General features: G+C 50.0%; 1 protein-coding gene across 2 annotated transcripts; it reads right to left on the reverse strand.

Annotated features, from left to right (window-relative positions):
• Positions 1 to 293: 293 nt before the first annotated feature.
• Positions 294 to 27,217, reverse strand: Smg5 (SMG5 nonsense mediated mRNA decay factor). Of its 2 annotated transcripts, none has more exons than XM_052180144.1 (22): positions 27,012 to 27,217; positions 20,647 to 20,745; positions 20,080 to 20,161; positions 19,580 to 19,736; positions 17,008 to 17,097; positions 15,894 to 15,983; positions 14,648 to 14,726; positions 13,111 to 13,236; positions 12,930 to 12,998; positions 12,049 to 12,257; positions 11,397 to 11,534; positions 10,639 to 11,241; positions 9,274 to 9,449; positions 8,465 to 8,540; positions 7,704 to 7,879; positions 6,680 to 6,838; positions 3,765 to 3,824; positions 3,286 to 3,445; positions 2,870 to 2,960; positions 2,173 to 2,247; positions 1,717 to 1,855; positions 294 to 1,579 (listed from the first exon to the last, which is right to left on the reverse strand). In XM_052180144.1, the coding sequence occupies exons 1-22, from the start codon at positions 27,083 to 27,085 to the stop codon at positions 1,496 to 1,498; spliced, it is 3,012 nt and encodes a 1,003-aa protein (XP_052036104.1). In that variant the 5' UTR covers positions 27,086 to 27,217; the 3' UTR covers positions 294 to 1,495. The 2 variants fall into 2 exon arrangements, with proteins under 2 accessions (XP_052036104.1, XP_052036103.1); XM_052180143.1 differs by having other exon boundaries at positions 20,038 to 20,161.
• Between the last annotated feature and the right edge of the window lie 5 nt (positions 27,218 to 27,222).

A 27,222-nucleotide genomic window follows, 5' to 3' on the forward strand; every position in this document is an offset into this window, starting at 1 on the left:
CATGGCAGCAGATTCCCTAGACATGGGACTGTGAGCCACCATGTAGGCGCTAGGAATTAAAATCTGTCCTCTGCAAGAGCTTAGGTGCTTTCCACCACTAAGTCATCTCTCCAGCCCCATCAAGGCTGACTCTTGTTTGGGCCTTGGCCTCAGTTGGCCCGCTCTCTTTTCTAAGTATGAAGAGTGAATTTCACTAAGGAGGTGTATTATTTCTCAAACAGTGTAGCACTTGCCTAGCACATCAAATCCAGCCCCAGCAAAGCTCCTGTACAGAAGACACAGTAGGCAGCATGGACTTGGGAAGGGGGTCTTTATTAAGTGATGCTTGAGTCTCAAGTCTGCCAGAATTGGAAATGTGGTAACCCCAACTGTTCCCTGGTTTTCCCAGACCTTCTTTCTTATGGAAGGCAGGAAGCCAGCTCCTCTAAGCACAGCCAAAGCAGCTAGGCCAGTTGGGACAAGGCGGGGGAGGCAAAAAAGAACCCAGCCCCAGCTATGCTCTGCTTCCAGCCTAAGGGGTAGAACTGGGGTGGCCCTGGCCAGAGCCTCCCCTACAGCTCTGCTCTCAGGGTGCTATTCTGCCCCTGAGCTATTCATGATCTCTGCACCTGTGTCATTTGACACGCCAAAAGCCAGCCTGCGCTTAGCCTTCCAGGGCTCTGGTCCTGGGGACGAGCAAACAGAGGGCAGTCCAGGATGGAGGAGGTCCCGACTACCCGGCTTCCAGGGATCTCGCCTCGGCCACCCTCCCTCCGGCCCTCCCCGAATGGTGACAGGGGTGGCCTTGGCCTCCACTCCCTCATTGGCACCCCTCATCCCAGCACAAAGCACAGTGACTGAGCTGGAGGGAAGGGATGACTGCTGGCGTGCAGCCCGCACCCTAAGTGCGCCTGGAAGCTGGGCAGCAGCAGAGAAGTGGGGCCTCCAAGTGTGCAGGCCCTGCTTCCCTCAGAGCCCCCACAGCTGGCGCCAGAGCTGCCCTGTTCCCCATGAGAGACAAGGGATGAGGGGTCCTTGAGGATGGGTGGGGTCTGCAGAGAACCATGCAGACACTCAGTATCTCCCAACTCTTCCCTGAGAGCTAGGGGGTCAAAACTCCCAGCCCCACCCACCCTATATCTTGGGTGAGGACAGGGCCCTTAGGTCGTCCTTCCCTCTCAGAAGTCCAGGAACTACTCCAATGAAATGCAGACACCCATGCCTGCCCTGCCCTGCCCTGGGGCCTGCAGGGAGAAGGTGGAAGGCTGGCCAGGGGTCCACCGCCACTCCTCCTCCAAGCACTCCCCTCACTTTCCTGATCTCGCCTTGGCAACAGGGCCCCCATCCTCCCCGCTGGCTCCTGGGCCCTCCCTGCAGCCTCAGTGCAGCTGGCCTTCCTTCCTGTTTGCCTGCTTGAGTCTGCATGTGGTGGGGTGACTACAGGTGGTGGTCCTGGTCGCCAGGGAGAACAGGAGAAATCTGGAGTCAGCCCCACGGCAGGGCCTGGAGGCCAGTCTCAACCAATCTCCTTCCACTGCCTGTAGAAGTCTAGAACATTTCTGACGTCCACACTGGCATGTGCAGCAGCTTGCAGGGCAGCCTGTGGAATGGCAGAGGAAGAACTATGAGGGCTAACCTGAACTAAATAGTGGGCCAGGAGAGGGAAATGGCAGAAAAAGGACAGTTTGTCTGGAGGGTCTGAAGATGACCAAGCCCCCAAGCCCCCGCGTGACTCACCTGCATGGGCCCAGAGAGTGCACTGGGGTTATCCAAATGAAGGCCTGTGATGATGGTCACCATGCCACTTGGGTCCTCCTCCCCTGCCCCCTGGGCCAGAGTTAGCTGTCTGCAGCTGTCCAGGATCTTATAGAGAGTCCTGGGAATGTGGGGTAAAGGGAACAAGGTCAGGCATTGCCATAATTTGAACCTGACTCTCCAGGAGACAGAGCAAGCTAGAGACTGGGAGAGTGCTAAGAGAGAAGAGAGAACAGGTGGCGGTGGGTCACAGGAGCTGGCTTGGTGTTCGTGCTAGCCGGTGTAGCTAAGGATCTCTGCTCAAGAGGGAAGGGTTCTGAGCTAAAGCAACTTTGCAACCATGAGGCTCTGACCTATTCCACTCCAAGGGTAGGGGAGTTGAGAGGGGCTAGCAAGGCAGCTCCTGACAGGTTCTAAGGAGAAGGGCTGACACGTTACCAGGCATCAGCGTCCTGCCGCTTCAGTTTATGCCGCTCAAAGCTCTTTCCCACCTCCTTCTGGCAACGAATGTATCTGCAAAGGAGATCACAAAGGTAGGGCAGGGATAGAGAGGGCGCCTCACACAAAGCAGGCCATTGTAGCTGGGCAGGGCCTGTCAGCTCAGGGAGACAGGGCAGCTGTGTCCCTCCCAACAGGCTGTTTGAGCCATTTTAAAGTGGCTTTCTGGACTCTGGGCTGGCTTTCTCTACTGATAACATCAAGTTTCTGATTTTTCCCAGGGGAGGGGCCAGAAAGCAGCAGAAGTGGATGCTTTCAAACCAGAGCTCCTGGAGGTGACCTCCAAACAAGCAGGCCTTGTACAGTTTCCTGGCCAGGCACAGGGTGGAGGAGAGCGCTCTCTGCTCTTGCTCCCTCGGTCCCAAAGCTAAGAAGGGTGGGGCCTAGGCTGAGCTCCTGCTTTTCCCTGTGTCTCTGCCTTCAAAGGCACCGGGGCCAGGAGCAGGCCCTAACTGTTACTTCTCGCAGCAGGTGCTGTCCAGAGTCTGCCTCAGAAACACAGGGCAGCGGCTCAGGCTCCCTAGGGCTCTATTCTGAGACCTCCCAAAGCGGCATGCGAGTCATGGAGCAAGGCGTGGGGCAGAGATGATGGAAGCAGGCTGCCCAAGGCCCCAGCTACACGGGAACTCCCCCTCACCTGTTTCCCTTTTTAAACTCTGCCTCCAGGTACCGGATCCCATCCCTGGCCCCTGGCTGTTCTTTCTTCAGCAAATCCAGGCCATCAATCACTGGTGGGCAGAGCAGGAGTGGGTAAGGAGAGGACAGTAAGCTCACACTGCAGACCACTCTGAAGGAAATCTCACAGTATGGGAGGGGAGATGTGCGGGACTGTGATGACCACAGGGTCCCAGGAGCTCTTTGAAAGAGTGACCAGCAATGTGCTGAGCAACTTCTATTTCCATCCTTGCCCATCCCTATGCCTTCTGCGGCAGTGCTTACACAGATGCCGAGGCTGCACTCCACAAGTGGTCGGGTGTGACCATAGCACATGACATGAGGGGCTCTCAGTCCCTATTTGGTTTCTGTCTGCAGCCAGCCTCCCTGTAAGCTCACCTGTCCTTGGAATGATGATGATGAAGCGGCCGCTGGTGGCGAGCTGGCGGATAAGAGGGAGGTGGTGGCAGAGAGCCTGGGTATCAGGGATGAGGTAGGGAGACATGGCTGACTGGGCTTTGGGCTGCTGCAGGCTCCCTTCCAGCTGGGAGACCTCGAGCTGGTAAGAAAAGGCAGAGTGGTTGAAGCTGCCCAGTGGTCTGCGTCGAGAACACACTAGGCAGCCAGCACCATGGAAGCGCTTACAGAGCTCCTGCTATCTACCGCTGTGCAGACAGGAGTCTCTTCAACAGTGACCTTGGGGAAGTGCATGACACAGAGCTTGGGGTAGAGAGAGCGGGCGAGGAGCAGGAGGCTGAAGAACAGTCTGCAGGTCAGGAAGGAGCTCTGAGGAGTGGGCCAGAGCCACAGCAGGGAAATCTGTGGATGGGCTGAAGCAAAAGCCAGACCAAAGACAGGAGGACGTGCACACTGCCCACCTGTAAGCGTAGCTGAGCCATGTCTCTCATGAGCCTGTTCCGCCGAGCCTCCTCCTCTGCCTACAAGGAAACTACAGTTAGGAGAAGCAGGGCTATGGTCCGTCCTCTGCACTCAGAGGACTAGGCTTGGTTCGTGTCAGGTCCCTTGACTCTCCTACAGGAGGGAAGGGAGGCATGGAAAATGAAACTTTTCTGATTCACTCTACAACCCCTGTGACTGACCCATGGTAGGTCAGTCCTGGTAGAGGAGACGGCTGGACATTTTTAGCATGTAAGACACGACCTGTTGTTATGGACCCTGACCTCTGTTCTTCCTAGCCAGTCCCCCTCAGGAGATACCAAGCACATGCACCCTGGCCTGCTCCTGACCTGCCAGTGTTTTCCCAAGTAGAGACCTGCCCACCATGCAGCCGTGCCCCTTCCTGCAGCTGTGCTCCTGCCTGCCCAGCAGCCCCACCCACTCCTTCCTTCTCCCAGCCTTCCTTCTTTGGTAAGTGAACTGCTGAAGGCAGAATGCTCAGAGGTTTTGTCTCCCCTCTTAGCACACACGCTGTCAGCAGGCCAGCCTTGTCAAGTGACCCCTCTGCCCAGCACACCAACATCCTCCCCTTTCCCAGCAGGGAGGCTCAGCCCAAGAACAACCCTTTTAGGATGCTCTAAGCCATTCCGCCCTGGTCCCAATTCATCCCTGTTTCTCTAAGCACTGCCACAAGTTTCCCTAAATGTCCAATGACCATTATTATCACCTTATCTGGAATTCTTTCAGTTTAGAAATGAAGTTCCGCACCCTTCGCACTTGTCCTGGGAGGTAACTGGCACCCTGGTGGCTCTCAGGTGAGCCAAGTTCCTCAGATGTCATTTTAATGAGTCCAAACCAGACAACTCTACAAACCCAGTTGCTTGGCTTAATAATAATCCCAGGGTTATGTGAGACCCACTCCAACACTGCAGACTCCTGCAGTTAAGAACTGCCCTGCCTTGAAAGCCAACCACGCCCCTGGAGAGCTCTGGTAGAGGAAAGACCAGGAAGGCAGAGTTGATGGAGGCCAAACCCTTACAGGGTGGCCAGGACACAGAAACAGAGAGTACAAAAAGGACAAAGTCCCCTCCTCCTCCTCCTCTTTTTTTTTTTTTTTTTTTTTGGTTTTGTCGAGACAGGGTTTCTCTGTGTAGCCCTGGCTGACCTGGAACTCACTCTGTAGACCATCCTGGCCTCGAACTCAGAAATCCGCCTGCCTCTGCCTCCCAAGTGTTGGGATTAACCATTGCCCAGCTAAGTCCCCTCCTCTTTAATGCAGAAATGGAGCCCAAGCCCCTGACTTTTTATGCTAAATTGTCACTGTGGCATTCCAAGATCTGGAAAGGGAATCAAGGCCTCTGAGTAATCCTCTCAGAAATCGGAGCAAGTACGTGAATCCACCTGAATGCAGGAAGGGAAGAGCCATATCAACTGAAGTTTAGGGTGCCACTAGGCCAGCAGCTCAGACAAGTGTGGGTCTCCTGGCCTCAGAAAGAGAAAGCCTTTTCCAGAAGGGCCTGCAAGAGATTTCCTAAGCCCAGAGACACTTAGTAGTGGGACAACAGATCCTGGTAAGCACACGGACCACACAGAAATTAAGCATGGAACAGTCAGGATGAGTGGTCAGGTTTGGTGCCAGGCACGGTGGTATAACGACCAAAACCCTAATATGGTTAAAAGAGACTAAAACTGAGGCAAATCAAAGAACTATGGCTCTGCCCACGACATCAGAGCCCTATACCCAGCTGCACTTGGTGCCTTGGACCTTTCCTTTGTTTTCTCAGACATAAAATGAGGACCCAGGCACCCTGACACGGGGAGGCCGTGGGTGAAAAGACAGGGCGCCTGCAGAGTGCTCGGTGCATGGCGGGAGATGGCTGGAGGAGGCGAGCTCCTCGGGGTAAGTCTGTGACCTAGGCAGAGCAAGAAGGAGTGCGGCCTACAGCGTCCAGCTCCACGTGAGAGGGTACACTGACTGTCCCTACCTCTTTGGGAGCTATTAAATAAAATGCCTGCAAAAATCCTCCAAGTTTTCTTTGCAGCTGTGTAACTTCCCCACCACTATTTCAGTAGCTCCACCCTCGCGACTTCCTGTTCAGGACACCAATAAAAGCCTTAACACAAAAGCTTTGTTTGTAAAAAATGTGCTTGTTCTTAAAGCAAGGAAGGGAGCTTCTGGAGAACTCGTCCCCTTGACATGCTGTCAAGATGTCTTTTGCAATGAGACAAGAGATCTTGAAGCTCCTGGCTCCTGGCGAAGCGCCCCAAGGCTGGCTGACACACGAGGGACATAATTCCCATGCCAGACACCAACACTACCAAAGAACTAGTGCTAATGGGCTCAGGAAGGACAGCACTGCCAGGGTCGCGAGGGTGTACATGGACACGTGAAGAGACTGCCACATTTATTCCCGAAGCCCTGCGTCAAACGCTGACCAGCATGAAAGAGTGAATGCTCAGGGCTTGTGCCAGGCAACGCAGGGCGCTCTTTGGATGAGAGCATATCTGAGCCCCACATTCTGTCCCATTCCCCAGTGTTAACCTCTGCTGAAAGAGCATGGGAACACTGCTGACCGGACCTCGCCCAGGACAGCGCGAGCAAGCACCGTCATCCCATCCTCCCCACCCAGAGCTCAGTCTAGGTATTCCTGCACTTGTGCGTGATAGGAAGCTAGTTAAGCAAGTTTCATTGACTTGTCTATTTCACAGACTCAGTGGTGACAGACATGGCCTCAAGACTTACTGAAGAGAGGTCAGGAGCCACACTTCTTAGGCCTTGCTGGGCCTCCAAAGTGGCCTCCTTCAAATGAGACTCACCAGTGTGGCTCAGCCCCTTACTCTGGTTCTTCAGGAAACCCAATGGAAAGAATTTCCAGGGAAGGGAAGGCTGACTTACCATACGAAACTGGGCCTGGGCCTGCTGCAGCAGGCTCTCCTGCTCAGACTGAGCAATGCTGACGAAGATGCCGACCTCTGGATTGAACTGCAGGATGCTGCCTTGTAGGCGAGCAACAAAGTGCCCGAAGCTGCGGATATAGCAAATGCGCACCACCGACTGTGGGGAGAAGGGAGACCCAGCCCGTCTGAGATCTGAGCAGGCTCTCAGCAGCCCCTGCCACAACCTTTGCTCTCACTTGCCTGCCACCCTGTCACCCTCCCAGCAGAAGGGCTCCTTGGAAAGGCAGGTGGTCTGGAGAGTGGGGAAGGCAGACCACTAACTACTATCTGCAGCAAAGGAAGAGGCTAGCAGGGCCCAGAGTCTCCGAAGAGGGCTGAGCAGCCCAGCATGTGCCCGGCAGGTGTGGAGCCATTGGATACCCAGTACAGCAAACCAACGACCAAAAAAAAAAAAAAAAAAAGACTGGTCAAGGAGTGAGGTCTCAGGACTTGGGTTCTAATGTCACCTCTCCTCAGGCTCTTAGCTTCGCAAATGTAAGCAAGAGAAACTTACTAACTAGGATCACACTTCTCAATTTTTTTGGTCAGTAAAACTCTGCCTCCTCCCTGCAAGATATGAATCTGACCCAGAATCCTAAAATATAAAACCAAGTACAGCCAGGCTTCTCTGGCTGTGGAAGAAGCAGCCAGGAGGGGGCCAAGAAAACTCAGTAGCCTGCCTGCCTGGCTGGCTGGCCTTCCCTTTGCTGCCCCCAGATGGCCTGTGCGGTAAGAGACTCCAGGGAAAAAGCTGCTGACCAAAGGATGTTCTTTCTGGTTCTGCTGGTCAGACTGAGGCCCAGTTCTGGGCTGGCCAAGAGAGGCTGAAGATTCCAAGTCCTGATTAACTTGCTTTGCCCTCAGTAGAAGGAGGAGAATGGAAAAGAGACACCTGTCAAGATAAACCTGTCGCCTTGACAATCCTGCTGTGCTGCCCTGTGTGACAAAAGCCCGGGTCTTGTGGCATGAAGCAAGTCCCTTACCTCCTCTAAAGCACTGAGCAGGGGCCGGTCTGCATCGAAGTTAAAGCGTCTGTGAGCAGCCCGCAGAGGAGGGAGGTTACGCAGTGCCATGTCCTCTGGGAGCAGCAGGCTAGCAGGGAGGTCAGGCAGTTCGCAGCCTTCAAGGAGACCTTGGACTTCAGAACACAGAGCCAGGCCTAGGCAGAAGGAGAGCATCAGAGCAGTGCCCTGGGGAATGACCACACAGGAGGTACAAACCTCCTGCAGGAATTACCAGGTTGAGACAGGACAGGCCCTAGGACAGACAGATGGTTGGAAGGGGAAGGACAGACATCAAAGCTGGAAAGATGGAGGAGAAAGTAGGACAGGTGAACAAGGACAGCCAGCCCAGGAGACCCTTGATGGGAAGGAGAGAAGGGCTCCAGAAGAGCAGCAGGCTCGGGCCAGTCACAGTTCTACTGGGGAGCAGGAAAGGGATGACCTCATTAACTCTGATGGCACTCCTCAATGCCTGCACGCAGCACGGAGAGGACTGTGACAACCCTGGCTCCCAGACTCCTCTCTGTTCTTACCCATTCCACGCCTTCCCCAGGCACACTTCTTCACACACGAGACCACCAGCTCACTAGGAGCAGTGGTGTGGAAACTGGAGAGGCCTGGACCACATGCTGACTGCTATGTGAGAGGGAGGCACTTATCCCTAAAGCTAAGTTACAGGATGGGGCCCCACCAGCTTGGATGGGGCCAGTGAGAGGGAAGAATACTCTTAGGGCCCCACTCACCAGAATCCTGGAGTTCACCAGATGCTGGCAACAGATTCAACAACACAGACAGGCGATTCCACAAACTTTGAGAGCTCTGGGGAGGAAAAGGAGGACTCTGCAGCCACTGACAATGCAGAACAGCAGTAAGAGGGCATGCATCATGCCCGAGGCCTTGTGTTACTAGGCCCACAGGGACTTGACAGGCAGGTTACCAACACAAGAGTTCGTGGATGACTGGGAAATGGGACCGTAGGGCTGCCCCAGGAGCTGCTTTCTGGACTGTGAAAGTGAGAGCCAGGAGCTAGCTTCGACCTAATGGAAGCTCACGGGAAGGGAGCAGGACCTTTATAGAACTAGACTCTACTATTGAGCACAAGCCCGAAACAAGAAGCTCACGGCCGAGCCTCTGGTCCCAAGGTGGCGCGGGCCCCAGGCGGCCCCTATGGCAGCAGGCCTGACAGCACTGTCCTAAGAGTTGATCTCTTAAGTCTCCATCTTTGCTGGAAAGCCGCAAATCTGCTCCAAGTTCCCATCTCTGTTGCTGCCTTCTGCTTTACTATCTCTCTTTCCTCTGTATTCTTTCATGGTCACTGAGTCTGGTCCCCCGAATTACCCACAATGCCAGTTATTATGCCAGCTCTGGGAGAATAAAGCAGAATGAGTGGCTTCCTCTCTGTCCCCTGGCCATACTCTGTGAGGGACATGATCATGCCTACTGTTGCCGGGCCAGTCAGGTTCTTAGCAGATCACCACAGCTGCCTAGACCCCTCCTATCTCATCACCCTGCCAACCTTTCAGGACCTAAGATTAGGATGAGGGGGAAACACCTGCGCACACACGATGATGAGGTCAGGGTTGGTCCGCAGCCAGTCCAGGAAGACCTTCACAGCAGGAAGGAGGCCCTCTGCCATCAGGGCCTGCAGTTTCTCCTGAAGGCTGCGCTCATTGCGACAGGAGCGGCTGCTGGACTCGCTCCCCTCTGACTCCGAGCCATCCTCAGAGGCTGGGTTGGGCAAAGGAGAAAAAAACAGGGTAACAGCATTTGGCAACAGGTTCCAACATTTCAGAGAACATTACCCTCACATTACAGCCAGTCATGGTCAAATCCGTGCCCCATTACTCCAGGCCCACTAACATTTAAACCAAGAGCTTCCTGCTGGGACTAAAAGCATGTAGCATGATATCTGACTTCACTTAAAATTTCTTAAATCTCAAAAGTTCCACCCCCATATCAGGCACTAGGAATACAAACAGAAGATGTGTCAGTTAGCTCTCCTAAAGTTCAGTCTAGTCTCAAGACAGGTACGCAGTAAGGTCGCAGCGGACAGCAGCAGTGGTGGCTGCAGCGGGACAGACGGCAAAGGTAACCTACAAGGAGCAGACCTCATTGGCCTCAAGCCAATCCCACGCGCACTCATTATTCTTTCTAAAGATTTATGTGGCCAAGCAAGGTGGTGCATGCATTTAATCCCAGCACATAGGAGGCAGAGGCAGGCAGATCTCTGAGTTTGAGGCCCAGTTTACAGGTGAGTTCCAGGACAGCCAGGGATACACAGTCCCGACTTGTCTGGACTTGTCTCAAAATACAAAACAAAACCAAACAAACAAATAAAAAAGCAAATAAAACAAATAAAAAAGACAAGAAGGAACATGTTCTAACATGCCGCAGACAAAGGAGGCATCCTAAACAAAGACAGCATTGAGAACAGGGATGGCAGCTCTTCCACTACAGATTGCTAAACTGCAGGCAAGACAGCACCCTGGCCACTGGAGAGCAGCTCAGTGGTGTAACACCGGCCGGCATGCATGCGTTTCTAGGGCGGCTTCCCGGGCAGGAGCAAAGAAAAGAAGACAGCACTCCAAAGCAGCCGAGCCTAGTGCCCCACAGAGATAGGCTACACAATGGTAACACCTAGTGTCACTCAAATATACTACTGTGAAAGGAACATTATGTCCAGCGTCTGGGAGCCTGGAGGGAGCTGGATGCCGTGAGGGAGGGAAGCACAATCTCCGGGATGAGGAGAGAAGAGAGGAAAGCCACAGAGCAATCTGCAGTGGAAGGCAGCAAGACAGCAAACGTGTAGGAGGCTGGAAATGAGTCTGTGCACAGGACAAGGACTCCTGAGTGACAGCAAAGCCCAAGGGTGAGTTCAAGACAAGGCCTCAAGCAGGAGACAGACAGACCCAGGCACCTGGTTCTAAAGGCTTGTCCACATCCCCGTTGACACAAGGCCTGTGACTGGCTACACTGTTCGGTTCCGTGGTGGGCTGCAGGAGCAGGTTGCTGAAGGTGGGAGCCAGCCGGAAACAGCGCTTGGTCTGGAACATCTGGGTGGACATGGCTTGTAAGTTGCTGGCAATGCTTGCCTCACTGGGGCCCAGGGGGCCATTGAGGGAATCTGGAACCTCTGATCTGGCCTGAGGGGGATCCTGGGCTGGAGACCGTGTCCCCTCTTCATCCTCCATATCTTCCAGGTCTGACCGGGACTCCTGGCTGTTCATTTCTGAGTCTGTCTCTGCATCAAAAGCAGTGCCCCTGCCTTCCAGGCTCTTGTCAGAGCCACTGTCTGAGCCATCACTGGCCTGGGCAGAGTCATGGCTAGAGTCTGATTCGAAACCCTCACTCAGGTCACTGTCATCACCAGCTTTAGGAGGATGGTGGCGGCGGCGACGACGAAGACAAGAGAGTCGGGAGTGCTTACGGCTCTTTCTACCCTCATCAGCTTGGGGCACCGCGGTGGGAGGCTCAGGCTCTGGCTCCTCTTTTTCTAGAGCTTCTTTTACCTCTGGTTCATCTGTGTAAAGAGGAAAATCAGGGGAGAGGAACAGAAAACAACCTAAGCTGGAACATGCTTCCCTCTCTCCCCGCCCCCCACTGAGTATGCAGTTCCCTCCTGACTCCCCCAAGTCCCAGGTAAACTTCCCAGGCACCGCTTCCCCAGCCTCGAACCTGTGCCATCACTCTGAAAAGCTGAGACGGGGTTCTCGCCCTCTTCCAGCTCCGCTTGCAGCCGTATGTTGACATGATTAATGAGGTGGGAGAAGAGGGCCAGGGTGAATGCAATGGCTGCACTATAATGTTTGGATCCTAAAACCAGGAGAGCAGGAGTAAACACCATCAATTCCAACCTGTCCTGCCTGCTGTCAACTCAACCAATGACCCAGCTACTCTTCAAAGCTGGTTCTACAGTAAACAAGGTTTCTCAAGTCTCTGGAACAGCATCCACCTTCCCACAATGCAGCACGTCCCAGCTCATGCACACCTTTCATGTAGGTGCACCCTCTCTCTTATCTAGCTCTTCTCCCTTGGCCTTAGGACTGTTCCCACAAGAACAAGAACCTTGGGTTACTAGCGCTGCCTCTCCTACTACCTCTGCCAAAAAGGGTTCTGGACTGTCTAAGTGCTCCAGTAACAAGGCCTGGACCCTGAAGACTAGGCCTGACTATGGAGGGGTTTAGGGGAGTGGAGCTGCCTGTTCCTTCATAGCAGGTCCTATCAATAGGCTTCCCTGGCCCTGACTCCACACACCAGGCAAGAAGGAAGTCTTGTGACTACACTGCCAACAGGACAGTGGCAAGCAAAGGGACATGGTAAGGGGTACCTGCTCTCTTTAAACTGTGCACACCCATGAGGCAGATGATGGCCATCTGAAAGATGAGCAGGTCGGGGAGGAACGCATATCCGCTTTCACACTCCTCCTCATCCTCGTTGGTCAGACCAAGGCTGGGTGAGGAGGGCAGGTAGAAGAGGCAGAGGTTGAAATCCTCTAGGACTGACTGGCAAAGTGAGGTCAGTTCTGAGTCCACGGAGCTATGGAACAGCAGGAGGAACAAGGGATGTCAGTGATAGGTGGGGCTGGTAAAGAACTTCAAATGTAGTTCAAGGGTAAAGTGTTAGCCACGCATGCATACAGCCATGGTTCAATCTCCAGTACATCAAATCAACCAGCCAGCCAGCCAGCCAGCCAGCCAGCCAGCCAGCCAGCCAGCGAACCAGTCAATGAATCGAAGGATCGATCACTGGAACTCACTTTGTAGACCAGGCTGGCTTCGAACTCAGAAATCCACCTGCCTCTGCCTCCCTGGCACATGCCTTTAATCCCAGCACTTGTGGGGAAGAGGCAGGCAGATCTCTGTGAATTCAAGGCTAGCCTGATCCACATAGCTACATAGCAAGTTTCAGGCCACCAAGGGTCACATGTAAGACTGACTGGAGTAGACACTGTGGGGATTGGGGGTCTGGGGGAGCTGATGTTAAAAGAAGACGAAATTGATGTTTCCTAGTATGAGCACAGCCCTTAAAATGCAAATGAATATGGGTGTCGATTCAGTCACTTGGTCACTCCCCTAGCATCTAGTAAGCCAGATGGCCAAAGAGCACCAAGGCTGAGCCGTTCCCACAGGAAGCACAGTCACAAATGTTCCTTCCTGATCGTGGTTAGGAGCGGTGATGCCATTCCCGTTCACGCTCACTTCCACTCACCTACTTTTGGGCTGTAACAGGCTTTGTAGGTACATGAAGTTCACCAACAACCTCTTAATGTCTTTGCATCTGAAATGAGAGGAAGCCAGGGCACATGTGGAAGGTTTGCAGAGTCCCTGCAGTCCCACCACAGCCACTGCAAAAAGAGCCCCCTCTCCTCCTCCCCATAGGCCCCACTTACCGCTTTTTGCTAGGGGAGAGCTTCCTGGTCTCAGACTTCTTCAACTGGTGGTACATTTTGGCTGCCTTGTCATATAGTCTCTTGAGATTCCCATAGGCTCCCTCAAAGGACACTTCTGACTGGATGCTGAAGGAGAAACAGGGGTAAGCTACTGCATCTGGACAGGGGATAGGAGGAAATGGGAAAGGTCACCTGTTGGGGCTTTAAGAAACCATTACCAGCAAATAAAGGGCATTTCAGATTTCTTTATGCAAACTCAGTCATCTTTCCTGAGGAGACAGGGATGGACGGATACACACACATAAAGACAGATAGACAGCCAGAGAGAGAGAGAGAGACTGATTCAAGTAAAAATGGTAACATTCCTACTCTCTCAGTTTAGCAGCAGGCTAGTGTATTCACCTGCAGAATTTGTTAGTGCTTCAACACTTAGCCTGGGCAGGGTGCACAATGCACCCTAACACTATCTACAGATAAAGATTTCTTTAAAAAGAGCCTGCAAGAACAAACCATCCAAGGTTATACAGCTGGCACACAGTAGTACTGAATCCTCAATGAAAACCTATCTCATTACAAAACCAATGACTTTGGCACTATGTGACATATTTGTCTTGGTAGTGTTTTCTTAAGAAAGGGTCTCTTGGCCGGGCGGTGGTGGCCCACGCCTGTAATCCCAGCACTCTGGGAGGCAGAGGCAGGTGAATTTCTGAGTTCGAGGCCAGCCTGGTCTACAGAGTGAGTTCCAGGACAGCCAGGGCTATACAGAGAAACCCTGTCTCGAAAAAACCAAATCCAAAAAACCAAAAACCAAACCAAAAAAACAAAACAAAACAAAACAAAAAAAAGGGTCCCTCGTAGCTAAGGTTAGCCTCAAACTCCTGATCCTTGTACTTCCGATTCCTAGCACTCACAAGGTTGCTTACAACCATTTCCCACTCGAGTTTCAGGGATCTGATGCCCTCTTCTGATCTCCTTGGACACCAGGTATAATTGAAAGGTAAAAACATACATACATATAGGTAAAATACTTGTACATATAAAGTATGGAAAATTAAACAAAACCAAATTTAAATGATTTAAAAAAGAAAACAAGGCAAATTTCCTTCTACAGAAAGTCAGCAGTCCTGGCTACTATGGTAGACATAGTTAAACCCCAGCATTCTGGAGATGGAGGGAAGGAGGGAGATCACTGCCAGTGTGAGGTCAGCTTTGACTACACAGTGAAATCTAAGACAGCCTCAGGTACACAGCAAGATCCTACCTCACAAACCAACCAACATGGGAACAACAAAAGAAAAACTTTATATTTACCACAAGAGTCTTATCTTAACATCTCAAGGGCCCATAAATCCATGTGGCTCTGTAAAACGCTTGAGGGCTATGTCAGGGTTCCCTTGAATGAAGAGACCCTCAATCTAGCATGGCCCTACTATAGCCAGACACTGGTGAGAAAGATGGAGAAACAGAAATAGAGATGTGAGAAAGCAGAGACGGACACAGGACTGCAGGGCTTGGGGAAGAGCCAGAAAACACTTACCAGCGCAAGTAGCAATACATGGCTTCCACGTTGTAATACTTGCTGCCTGCGAGGGTGCCCAGCTGGTTGAAGGGCATTCCTGGAAACAAAGAAAATTCAATCAGTCAAGGTTGTCAGAGATTCCAGCAGTAAAATTCGGGCCAGCGCCAGCAGAGCTGGAACATCAGATGGCCAGCACCAGTCTCGCTCCTCTAAGAGGTCACTAGCCTTTCTTGCTATCATTCCATTTTGGTTTCCAGGACTACCTGAACCCTGGGCTGTACCCATTCAGTAACACTGCAGCTCTTTAATAGAGCCCTGTTGCTACTTTGTTTCCAACCCAATTCCCCAGTAAAAGAAAGCTCAACTCAAACAGTTAACAAACAAGCTACAAGCCTAGATTGGGCACATCTCCCACTACACTACTCTATTTCCATCTATTATCATCCCATATAACTTGAGGGTTTCTCCAGGCCCCCAGCTGATCTCCAGTAGCTCCTCCCCTAGACTCTCAGCCCCTCCCACTTCCTCCTGCCCAATCATTGACTCAATCATTAACTTTATTGAAAAGTTAAGGTAGGGAGAGGGTTCACAAGGCAACTCCTCATCTGCAGCCCCTCTGAGGAGTGGAATTGGCATCAAAATACAAGCCCAGGGCTATCCACAACAGAGCCCTCTCCTTTCTTCTAGCTCAGTTTAATGTCTGAGCTCCTAACTACACCCTACATGTGAATCCCCATTTCTGTCTATAATGGTATCTTTAAAATAGAGAAAGATAGGATCTCATACCTCAGGCTGATCTCAAACTTGGTATACAGTCAAGTAAAACCTTAAACTTATGATCTTCCAAATCATACCTCTCAAGCATTGCTATTTCCTGGGCCTGGCCTCTGCAGTGCCAGAGATCACTCACAGGGCCTTTGTGCATGCCTGGCAAGCACTCTCCCAACTCCGCTACAGCCCCAGGCCCTGTGTAGAATCCTATCCCTTGTCTTACTACACCTTCCATGGGGCAAGCTGATACTTGATTTCTTCTTTCTACAGAACTCATAGACAGGAGCCATTACCCCCTTCTTCTCTAAAACTTATCCCTTTCTCTTCCCTTTCCTCCATCTTCTGTGTGTCACACAGGGGAAGACTTACACCCATGAGATATAAAAGCAGGAGAATCAAGGACCTGGAGAAACGAGCACAATGCCTCTCTGACCAAGAGAACTGCCCACCTCTTCACGATGCTCTGGTTAGTACATTGGAAAAGGAGACTCACCGATCTGGGGAGCTACTGACAGGGCTTGATAGTAGAATCTCTCAGCTAGCAGCTCGGTGTCCACACCAGCCAATTCATTCTGATAGCGCGCTACATGAGAGAGAAAGGAAGAGAAAAGCACTGTGTTTGTAGAAAGCCCTCTCCCACATCAGAGTCTACCCTAAAAGCTATAAGGAGCCTGGGGAAGAGAGATAAAAACTAAGACCCAGGCTGTAGGATCTTTGACATAGTCCAAGTCTGGCTTGACTCTTCCTTACTGATAGATTCAAAGTATAATTGCTTGCAAAGATCTCTGGTATTTGGTTCTGGAATGTAACTGGTTAATTCTACAAGAAGATTCTGGTCCACCTAATGTGAAACAGTAGACTCTGTGCACACTAGTGACCGTGAACAGACCAGGAGTGTGGCAGGGAAGAGCCAAGGGTGCTTCAGGTCAGTGACATATAATGTTCCCAGCAAGTCCACAACTGCAGCTCAATAAGGAATGGATGTCTACAAAGACTAGAAACTCAGGGCTATAAAGCAAGAGAGCACCTTTCCAGTCTCAGTAGCATGCAGTGAGTGCTCTCTGAGCTTCTTGATGCTCAATTTCTAACTCACCTAGGGACCAGAGACATAACAGAAAGCCTCCAAAGAGGGGAAGGACCCAAGTTACAATTTTCCTGACCTACTGAAATAGTAATAATGACTACTTCAAATATCAAAGTTATTTCCCCATTCCTAGCTCTCCACAGAGAACTGACTGGCAGGCAGTGAAAGATAGAACACTGTTACCAACTGTTTCCTCAGATATTTAATATATAAAAGATCGGGCTGGAGAGATGGCTCAGCGGTTAAGAGCACTGACTGCTCTTCCAGAGGTCCTGAGTTCAATTCCCAGCAACCACATGGTGGCTAACAACAATCTGTAATGGGATCTAATGCCCTCTTCTGGTGTCTGAAAACAGCAATAGTGTACTCACATACATAAAATAAATCTTAAATATCTTTAGAATATATATCTATTCTAAATCTTTAAAATATATATATATTTAAAGATGATACCATCAACTGAAGCAGCCTGGACTTTTGCTATAGCCCAAAGCAGAAAAAAATGAAAGGTAAAGATTCTTACACAGATCCCCTAGGTACACCAGACATCGGTGGCATGCCATCTGTGCCCAATCCATCTCCTTTCCTGAAGCAGACACTGGCTTCTTGGATCCTGAAAGAGGAGCGTGGGGGGATAGACAGATATTAATTTATGAGCCCATTCCTCCAGCCCCCTCACACACACCTAGGGGAAATGTCATTTAAGAGAAGAAAAGAGGAGGAGATGCTGGTCCAGCCTTGGAACTGTCTTACAGAACTGAGTACACATATTCAGGAGGTCCAGCCTTGGAACTGTCTTACAGAACTGAGTACACATATTCAGGAGGCAGGTAGACACTCAGAGGCACAAAGGAAAGAAGTCCCTCAAAGAGGAAGGTCCTCTGAAAAGTCAACCTAGGATGTCTACCAGAAAGAAGAGGTGAGGCTCTAGTGACAGAGGCAAGGGAAGAGCTGTGTCAAAGCTACCTATGTCAGGCTGGTGAGATGGCTCAGTGGTTAAGAGCACTGACTGCTCTTCCAAAGGTCCTGAGTTCAAATCCCAGCAACGACATGGTGGCTCACAACCAGCCGAAATGAGATCTGATGCCCTCTTCTGGGGTGTCTGAAGACATAAATAAATAAATCTAAAAAAAAAAAAAAAAAGCTACCTATGTCAAGGTAGAACGTGTGCCGTGTGCTCTAAGAGTCAAAGATAGAGCAGGGCAATGGAGGTGTACACCTTTAATCCCAAGACTTTGAGGCAGAGGCAAGTGGACATCAGGGTGGTCTACAGAGTGAATTCCAGACAGCCAGGGCTACACAGAAAAACTCTGTCTTAAAACAAATTAACAAAAAGATTCAAAGAGACATGGTAGATTGAGGGTTTCTTCACTCAGGGGTCCTCTGTCTGACACATAGTTAGGTAGAGTGGTGCACGCCTTTAATTTTAGCACTTGAAAGGCAGAAGCAGGTGTATCTCTGGAGTTTGAGATTAGCTTGGTCCACAGAATGAGGTTCACGACAGCCAGAGATAAATAATGAGACCCTGACTCAAAACAAAACAAAGATGATTTGAAGAGCAGCCTGGCTCTGGAAACCAGACCTTCAAGCCCTGTGACTCTGCAAGTCCCCTGCAAAGACCCACTCTGAAAAACTTTTCCTGATGTTCCTGTGGACTCTCTACTTGGCTGAATGAAGAAAACACCAAAAAGAAATAGGCAGTGTTCTGGGACCTGACCATCTCAAGTAAATTCTGAGGCTGTGAACCCTTTGGCTTTCTGGTTAAGCACATATATACTAACTGCACATTAATCTTGTGGTGGTTTTGTGGTATGAGGGCTGTAATCTAGGGCCTCCCATGGTCAGAAAAGCACTGTAGCACTGAGTTGCAGTCCCTCAGCCCTGTGTGTACACATGCATGTCTGTGAGAACGGCATGTAGAGGGGCAGATGCAGAGGCTGAGTGCCTTCCTCATGTGTGCCCCACCTTCCCTTACTATTGTTTATTATTTACATACCTTACGTGTGTATGATATGCGAGTGGAGGCACGCATGGCATACGACATGTGGAAACCAGAGGACCACCTCTGGGAACTGATTCTTTCCTTCTGTCATGTAGGAAGGAACTCAGGAGAGCAGGTTTGGCAGCAAATGTCTCAACTCACTAAGCCCTCACACTAGCCCATTTACCAAGTCAGCTAGACTGGCTGCAGGCAAACCTTAGGGGTCTTCCTGTCTCTGCCTTCCTAGAGCTGTGATTACAAACCTGCAACCTCCAACCTGGGTTTTCATATGGGTGCTGGGGACCCCATTTCAGGTCTGTGAGCTTCTGCAGCAAGCACTTTACTCAGCTCCTCTGTTTTTAAATTATATTTTAAGTAAACAAAGCACAGATGCTGTGCTTCTGACGAGAACATTGTCAGATAGTAGGTAAAAGTCTACCTCTTAATGAAAGGTGGGTCAAGACTCTGGAGGAGGGAGGGAAGAGACCAAGGAGAGATGGAGGAAGGGCCGGCCTCTAAGGGTAACTGAGCTAAAGGGAGGACAAGAACGACAAAGAAAGTAAGGCACAGCTGCTAGGATCTCAGCAGCTGCTCTTCTGCAAAGACTGTCAGCATTTTCCCAACATTTCTAAAGATTCCAAAACTTCAACAAAATATTCAAAACAACCCCCAAAGTTAAAAGCTATAGCGGGGCTGAGTGGTGGTGGCGCACACCTTTAATCCCCGCACTTGGGAGGCAGAGGCAGGCGTATTTCTGAGTTCGAGGCCAGCTTGGTCTTTAGAGTGAGTTCCAGGACAACCAGGGCTACAGAGAAACCCTGTCTCGGAAAAACAAAAATAAATAAATAAATAAAAAGCTACAGCACTGGCAGAACTACACTGGCAGAGCTACACTAGACACTGATCCCCCTTCTGCCTCCACATCAGTTCATAGCCCCGGGCCTCTGCTCTTTAAGAGAGTCACTGTAAATAACTCATGCCCTTTTGGAGAAATCTACTCTTACAGAAATCTACTCCTATATCTGACGGTGCCCCACTTGCCTCGCTGGTTACTAGTTAGTCAAACCCCGAGGACAATGCAGGACAAGAGTCCACTCCTCAGCATGTCACTGACCTATGAGAGGATCAGTGACATGGGTCCAGTCAATGCAGCACTGCAGCTCCAGCTGGTAGTGGGACTGGATGTAGAGAAGGAGATGCTGGTAGAAGCCAATGCCAGCGACCAGATGAGTCCTGTAGGCACATTCCAAGGTGCTCCGACTGTGGATGTGCTGGGGACCAGGAAAGTAAAGAAATAAGCTCAGAGTGCCACTCCCTCTGCTGCAACCTGTTCATCTGAGGAAATCTCTCTTTCCTTCTTGGCTCTAAAATCTCAAGCACACCTCTCTTCCCACACAAGTTACCCCACAGCCTTAGAGCTGCGTTACTGGACCTCTCACGTTACAAGATCCCTTCTTTCTCCAGTTTTGGTTTTGTGTGACCCCTCCAAGCATGCACTGCCCCACTTTCCTAGCTCTCCACCTCTTCAGCTTCACCATTTAAACAAGCTTCACCCGCACCCTAGGCCCTTACCTTTTTGTTAGTCTTGATAAGTTGGATAACTTCATAGTATACCTTTCTCCACAGCAGCTCCTCGGCCTTCCTCCCGTAGTCTACTGGATGCAGGAACATAAGCTTCACACAGAGCTCACGCAGCCTGGGGGGATAAGGGAGCATGTGGCACTGTCATCCCTTGATGAAGAACCCACAGAGGCCAGGGCAAGGCATGGCTATTACTAACACCAACAGATCTCGGCCTCCCAAGAGATGTTAGTGTAATGACTCTTGCCTAGGAAGGCAAGGAGTCTCCAAGAGACAGCAATGGAAACAGGAAATAGTAAGAAGTTCAACACTCTTCATTCTCCAGTCTCTTCTTGGTCTAATTTCCTTTTTCCCTTCACATGACGACCGATCCCCTGCAATTCAAATGCCATTTTTATGGCCCCAGCCTAGTGGATGTACAAGCTGCAGACAGAATGAAGGATTCTCATCTGTTCTCTCAGGGAAGCCAGAGTTCATGGTTCATTAGTGTACTATGAGGTCAGGATGTTAAAGGTAATGTACATTAATTTATATCCAGCAGAGTTACTCAGAGACAGGCAGGGAAGCAGTCACACGCTACAGCCCCAGTCTCCAGCTTACTTGTTCCTCAGGCTAACGTTCTCTGGTTTGAACACTTCCTGATACGCAGCTTTGTTGCAAAGGATGAGGTCTAGCCGATGCACAGCCTCCACCACAGCCCTGTGGGGAACAAAGAGCCCTTGAGTCTTATGCACAGTTCACTTTGGGTGCCAGAGTACAGATTCTAAAGAAATGGGGAGGAGAGGGAAGGGAGAAAAATGGAAGGGAAGACTGAGGGTTAGGGAAATGAAGAGGCAGGCTTCAATCTGATACAGCAGCCCCACTCAAGGGATGTGGCAATAAAGAAGACACTATCTGAGCGGGGCAGTGGTGGCGCACGCCTGTAATCCCAGCACTCTGGAAGGCAGAGGCAGGCGGATTTCTGAGTTCGAGGCCAGCCTGGTCTACAGAGTGAGTTCCAGGACAGCCAGGACTATACAGAAAACCCTGTCTTGAAAACACCAAATCCAAAAAACCAAAAAAAAAAATAAAAAATAAAAATAAATAAAAAAATAAAAAGGACACTATCTGTCTTCCTGCCTGAGGGAGGTGCTATTAGCATTTAGTTCGGATTCTGCTAAAAATTTTCTGATACACAGAAGAGCCTACCACAATTACCTCTACTACCCTCTGGGAGTCATGGTGGTATATATCTGTAACCATAACTTCAATGGCTAAGGCAAAATTATTTACAATGACGACTTCAAAAACAGCCTGGGCAATGTAGCAAGGCCCAGTTTAAGAAAATTACCCTACTCATGATGTCAACAGTATTAAGGTGCAAAACTCTCACAATTCAAAGAGTACAGACTTCCAGACACAGAAGATCTAAGGCTCTAACCCTGGCAAATTACCTAGCCTCTTAAAGGTTTTTAACAAAATGAGTCACAGTCGGGCGGTGATGGCACATGCCTGTAATCCCAGCACTCTGGGAGGTAAAGGTAGGCAGATTTCTGAGTTCAAAGCCAGCCTGGTATACAGAGTGAGTTCCAGGACAGCCAGGGCTATACAGAGAAACCCTGTCTCAAAAAACCAAATTCCAAATAAAATAAAGTCACATAATACAGGTAATACAGGTATTATAAGATTTTTTTTTGGGGGGGGGGTGTTCAAGACAGGGTTTCTCTGTATAGCCCTGGCTGTCCTGGAACTCACTCTGTAGACCAGGCTGGCCTCGAACTCAGAAATCCGCCTGCTTCTGCCTCCCAAATGCTGGAATTAAAGGCATGCGCCAGCCACCACTGTCCGGCTGGTATTATAAGATTTAAATGTAATGATCCACTTACAGCTTTAGCATTGAGTAAACATTCAATACAGAAGAGTGGATTCTTATATAAGCATTTATTACCTCTGACATAAAAGAAAGGTGTTCTTGGGCTGGGAGGATGGCTCAATGGTGAGAACAATTACTGTGCAAATGTGAGGATCTGAGTCTGAATGTAAGCACGCAAATAAAGTGGACATGGCTGTGACCGACTCACACAGGCACAACCCCCACATGTCAATGTCTATACTTTGTAAACATCCTTCACAAACCCAGGCACCATGGCCAGCAACACTTGCCATCAAGCCTGATAACCTACCTGTGTCTGACTCTGGAGCCCACACAGTGAAAAGAGAGAACAACTCCCACAAGTTGTTGGGACTCCAGGTGAGTGTCATGGCTGGAGGTGCGCACACACATATACCCACACGGAGGCCAGAAGAGGGTGACATATTCTCTGGGGTTAGAGTGAGAGGTTATTGTGAACGACTGGTTTTAAGATTCAACTCTGGAATCCAGATCTTCTGGAAGCAAAGACACACACACACACACACACACACACACACACACACACACACACACGCACACACGCGCGCGCGCTCGCGTGCGCGCGCACTTATTAATCTTTACTCATTATCACAAAGAATCAGAGGCCTCAGGAAAAAAAACACATTTCTCATATTCAAAATCTCGTGTATATACACGTATGTATGTGGCTGTGTGTACACATAAACAAATGTGCCATGGGTATAGTATAAAAGAGAATAAGAGCTAAATATAAAGGGATGAGGAAAGACGGAGTACATGTAACTTATGAAATATAAGGGTGTTTTTTAAGTTTGAATTCTGTCCTGAGATTTTTTTGAGTGATATACAAATTCAATGTGAAGTATGCTGTGTGTGCATATACACAAATAAATAAATGTGGCTCAATTAAGGGTTAAGTCATTTGGATAAGGTCTGATGACCTCAATTCTATCCCTGAGACCTACACAGTAGAGGGAGGGAAACTGACTCCCAGAAGTTGTCCTCTAACCACCACACAGGCTCTGCCCTTAATGGCACAAGCATGCCCACCCACACACATATGGACATACAAAATGGATGAACAGAACATTTTAAAAAAACACTTCAAGCTGGGCAATGGTAGCACACGCCTTTAATCCCAGCACTTGGGAGGCGGCGACAGGTGGATTTCTGAGTTCAAGGCCAGCCTGGTCTACAGAGTGAGTTCCAGGACAGCCAGGGCTACACAGAGAAACCCTGACTAAAAAGACAAAAGAGTGCTTCAGAATGAGTGTGGCACCTGGGACCCCAGCACTACAACTGTATTCTCTCAATTCCAGAGCAGCCTGAGCTATACAGCAAGTTCTGGGCCAAACCAAGCTATATAGCAAGACCACATGTCAAAGACTTCCGGCTTGGCCAGTCACAGTGATAACACCCTCAATCCCAGCATGCAGGAAGGAGGTGGGGGAGCTGTATCAGGGCCATGTCTACATATTAAATTCCAGGCCAGCCAGGGAATAGTGAGACCCTGTGTCAAAACAAACACAGGCGGGCTGGAGAGATGGTTCAGTGGTTAAGAGCACCAACTGCTCTTCTAGAGGTCCTGAGTTCAATTCCCAGCCAACCACATGGTGGCTCACAACCATCTGTAATGAGATCTGATGCCCTCTTCTGGTGTGTCTGAAGACAGCAACAGTGTTCTCACATACATGAAATAAATAAATAAATAAATCTTTAAGTCTAAAAAACAAACAAACACACACAGGTGGGTGGTTGTGCATGCCTTCAATCCTAGCACTCTGGAGGTGGAGGCAGGCATATCTTTGAGTCCCAAAGCCAGCCTGGTCTAGAGAGCAATTTTCAGAACAACCAAGGCTACATGGAGAAACCCCCTCCCCTGAAAAATCCAAAACCAAACCTAAGCAAGCAAACACCCCAACAACATCCAAAAAGGTTGTAGGCTTGGAATTAGACTTCATGGGTTCTAATTTCATCTCTATTTATTTTGAGGTGTTTGATTCCAAAGATAAGAGGCAAGTGAGCCACCACAGCAAAGACAGCCACAGAAACTGTACAATAAGATGCCCAGAGATCCCCAAAGCAGGCTCTTCACTAGAAGGGTAAACACAAGAGGCTGGCAGGTAGTAGCTATGGAAGCAGGCAAATTAAGCTCTGCTGTGAACACAAAGGCCATCCAAACACAGACTGATGGCACCGGAACAAACCAAGATGTGCTCTTAGGCCAGAGAAAGTGGACCACAGCAGGCTTGGGCTCTGTATGACCCAGCAGCAAGCACACTACTAAAAGCTACCCTACACAGGGCCAAATGACTGACAGCACCCAGCTGACTGGTAGGCTGGAAATCCAAGCATTCTGGCAGACAAGCTTGAGAACTCAGTATTCTGGAATTCAGTCACCTTTCAGGCTACCTACAAGTGAGAGCCAAGCCCTTCCGCCAAGCTGGACCTCAATGCCAGAGGCAGCAGCTTAGTCCCTTGGCAAGGGTGAGTTTATTTGTTGGGGACAGGATCTTGCTGTTTTCAGACTCTTGAGTTCAAATTCAAGTGGTTGTCCTGTCTACATATCCTGAGCCCAAAGGGGGCTTCAGTGCCACAGGCAGATTTAATAAGAGTATAGGTCTGGCCGGGCAGTGGTGGTGCACACCTTTAATCTCAGCACTTGTGAGGCAGAGGCAGGTGGAGGCCAGCCTGGTCTACAGAGTGAGTTCCAGGACAGCCAGGGCTACACAGAGAGAAACCCTGTCTCTTAAAAAAAGAAAAAGAAAAAGAAAGAAAGAAAAGAAAAATGCCTAGTATTCTAGAAAGCTCCAAAGAGAATCTGGGAATTCTAGAAACTATAATCTCACCAGGGCACACGCCTTTAGTCTCAGCACTCAGGAAGCAGAAGCAGGCTTATCTTTGAGTTAGTTCGAGCCCAGTCTGGTCTATAGAGAGACCTCCAGGGCTCAAGAAACAAACAAACAAATCTATAATCTCCCTTTGAAAAACCACAAAAATTAGTCTTGACTCAAATCAATGTTGTACAAATATTTCTAAAACAAGTAGAGTTAATTAACCTAATAAATTAATTGGTGTTTAGATTCCCCAGCAACCCCTTTCTTCCTTTTTTTCTTCAGATAGCCTTAAAAGAAATCAAAATGCTCTATTTGTAGATAAGTAGCTTCAGGAGTTTTTCCAATTTTCTGAAGCTCAATGACAGCTCCACAGTCTAACATATTTATTAGAAGTCAGAATGTTGGGGCTGGTGAGATGGCTTAGGGGTTAAGAGCACTGAAATGCTCTTCCAAAGGTCCTGAGTTCAAATCCCAGCAACCACAGGATGCCTCACAACCATCTGTAATGAAATCTGATGCCCTCTTCTGGTGTGTCTGAAGACAGCTACACTGTACCTACAAATAATAAATAAATCTTAAAAAAGCCTGAGTGTCATCACCAGTACCTTAGACACACACAGACACACATACACACACACACACACACACACACACACACACACCCCAAACAAAACCTAACAAAACTGGCAGCCTCAATCAGTTACCCTCCTCAAAACCAACACAATCACAGATAACCAATACACACAAATACATACAAGCCATATACCGCAAGCAAACACACCAGCTCAACCTGTAGGTCCTGTGAAAGAAAAGCTTGAGAAACTGAGAAAGCTGGCCTGACACAATCAGATTGCCCAGAGCCATCCCCCAGGCTGGAGACAAGTAAGGAATATCGCACTCTGCCCACGCTGTCTGACAGGCAGCTCAGCACTTAGCAGCATTACTAGTTACACAAGCCATCTCCAGAGAACTCCTCAGCCTAGGGACTACTGCTTGGGGCCCCTTGGTAGAAAGCCAGGGCATCACCTTCCTATTTCCCAGTGAGCCTGCACCCCCTTTCACATTCTAGCTTACAAGGCCAGAAGAGGCATGGCACATGAATTAAGCAGCTCTTGGCTTTTTCAGGGGCAGTGAAAAGTACCTGAGGCCTGAGGTAAATGGGAAGCTGAGAAAACTCAGCTTGGTCTCCATCTTCCTCTTACTGTGACTCAGCTCTGGGATCTATGTTCTACCTACACAAGAGACTGTGGACATAAGATTATAAGGAGGAACTGAGTCACCGGGTGCCTGGAACTATGGACCCAAAATCCTCCTTCCAGGCCAACATAACTAGCCTTTTCTAGCCTTTATTTGCACTCAGGGCCCACAAAAAAATGTAAGTCATAACGAATTTCACAGTGTATTCAAATCAAACCTTTTTAAAAATATAAGTTGAGATTTCTTTTAAAAAAAGATTTATTTTTAATGTTTGTGCTCTGGTGTTTTGCCTGCATGTATGTCTGTTCGAGTGTCAGATCTCATAGAGTTACAGTTAATGAGCTGCCATGTGGGTGCTGGGAATTGAACCAGGAACCTCTGGAAAAGCAGCCAGGGTTAAGCTATCACTCCAGCCTCAAATCCTTCCTTTCTTTCTTTCTCTCTTCTTCTTCTTCTTTTTTTTTTTTTTTTTTTTTTTTTTTTTGGTTTGTTTTTTGGAAACAGGGTTTCCTGTGTAGTCCTGGCTGTCCTAGAACTTAGAGATCCGCCTGCCTCTGCCTCCCAAGTGCTGGGATTAAAGGCGTGCGGCACCAACACCGCCCGGCAAATCCTTCCTTTTAAGGAAGAAGAAACTGAGGCTCAAGGTCACATAGCGAAAGGGGCAAATCAAGGACCTGAACCAGTTTGGGTGGATTCCGGCCAAGGCTGTTTCCAGTAAACCCCTGGCTCTGCGGGGTTCTGAGCACTAGTTCCTTTCGGGGTTTTTCCACCTGTGACCCCCGTCTTCACCTCCCCAACCCTTCCAGCCTCCCATTCCCACCCGATCTCTCCAATTCCGCAAAGCCCCGCGGCACGCCACGCTCACGGAGGCAAGGGTTTTCGCGCACGCTTCCGACCCCCTACCCAGCCAATTCTCCCAGCTCCTCCCGGTACGGCCGCCCGCCCGCACCCCGCTGCACCCCCCTGCACCCCCGCCCTCGCCCGGCCCGCCCGCCGCAGGCCCCGCCCCTCGCCGGCCCCGCTTCCCCGCCGCGGCTGCACACACACCCCGGCCCTCTCACCGGTAAAGCCGCTTGGTGTGGAGGACCTTTGCTTCGGGTTCGCTGCTCTCCACTGGAGGAGGGCCTTGGCTCATGGTGCCTGGGCCCGGGGGCACCTCCTGGTCACAGGCCCCCGCCACCCACCACTGGCGCCTCCACTGCCGTCTCCAGCTGTACCCGCAGCCGCCACTGCCGCCGGCCCTGCTCGGCCGCCATCGCTGTGAGGCGGCTG

This window comes from Apodemus sylvaticus, chromosome 4, assembly GCF_947179515.1.
Source record: "Apodemus sylvaticus chromosome 4, mApoSyl1.1, whole genome shotgun sequence".
NCBI lineage: Eukaryota > Metazoa > Chordata > Mammalia > Rodentia > Muridae > Apodemus > Apodemus sylvaticus.

Coding starts and splice junctions, on each gene's coding strand:
- Smg5 (XM_052180143.1), bottom strand. CDS start 27,085: ATGAGCCAAGGCCCTCCTCCAGTGGAGAGCAGCGAACCCGAAGCAAAG. Junction 19,737..20,037: donor TTATCAAGACTAACAAAAAG/GTAAGGGCCTAG, acceptor CCTGGTCCCCAG/CACATCCACAGTCGGAGCAC. Junction 1,856..2,172: donor CGGCAGGACGCTGATGCCTG/GTAACGTGTCAG, acceptor CCACATTCCCAG/GACTCTCTATAAGATCCTGG.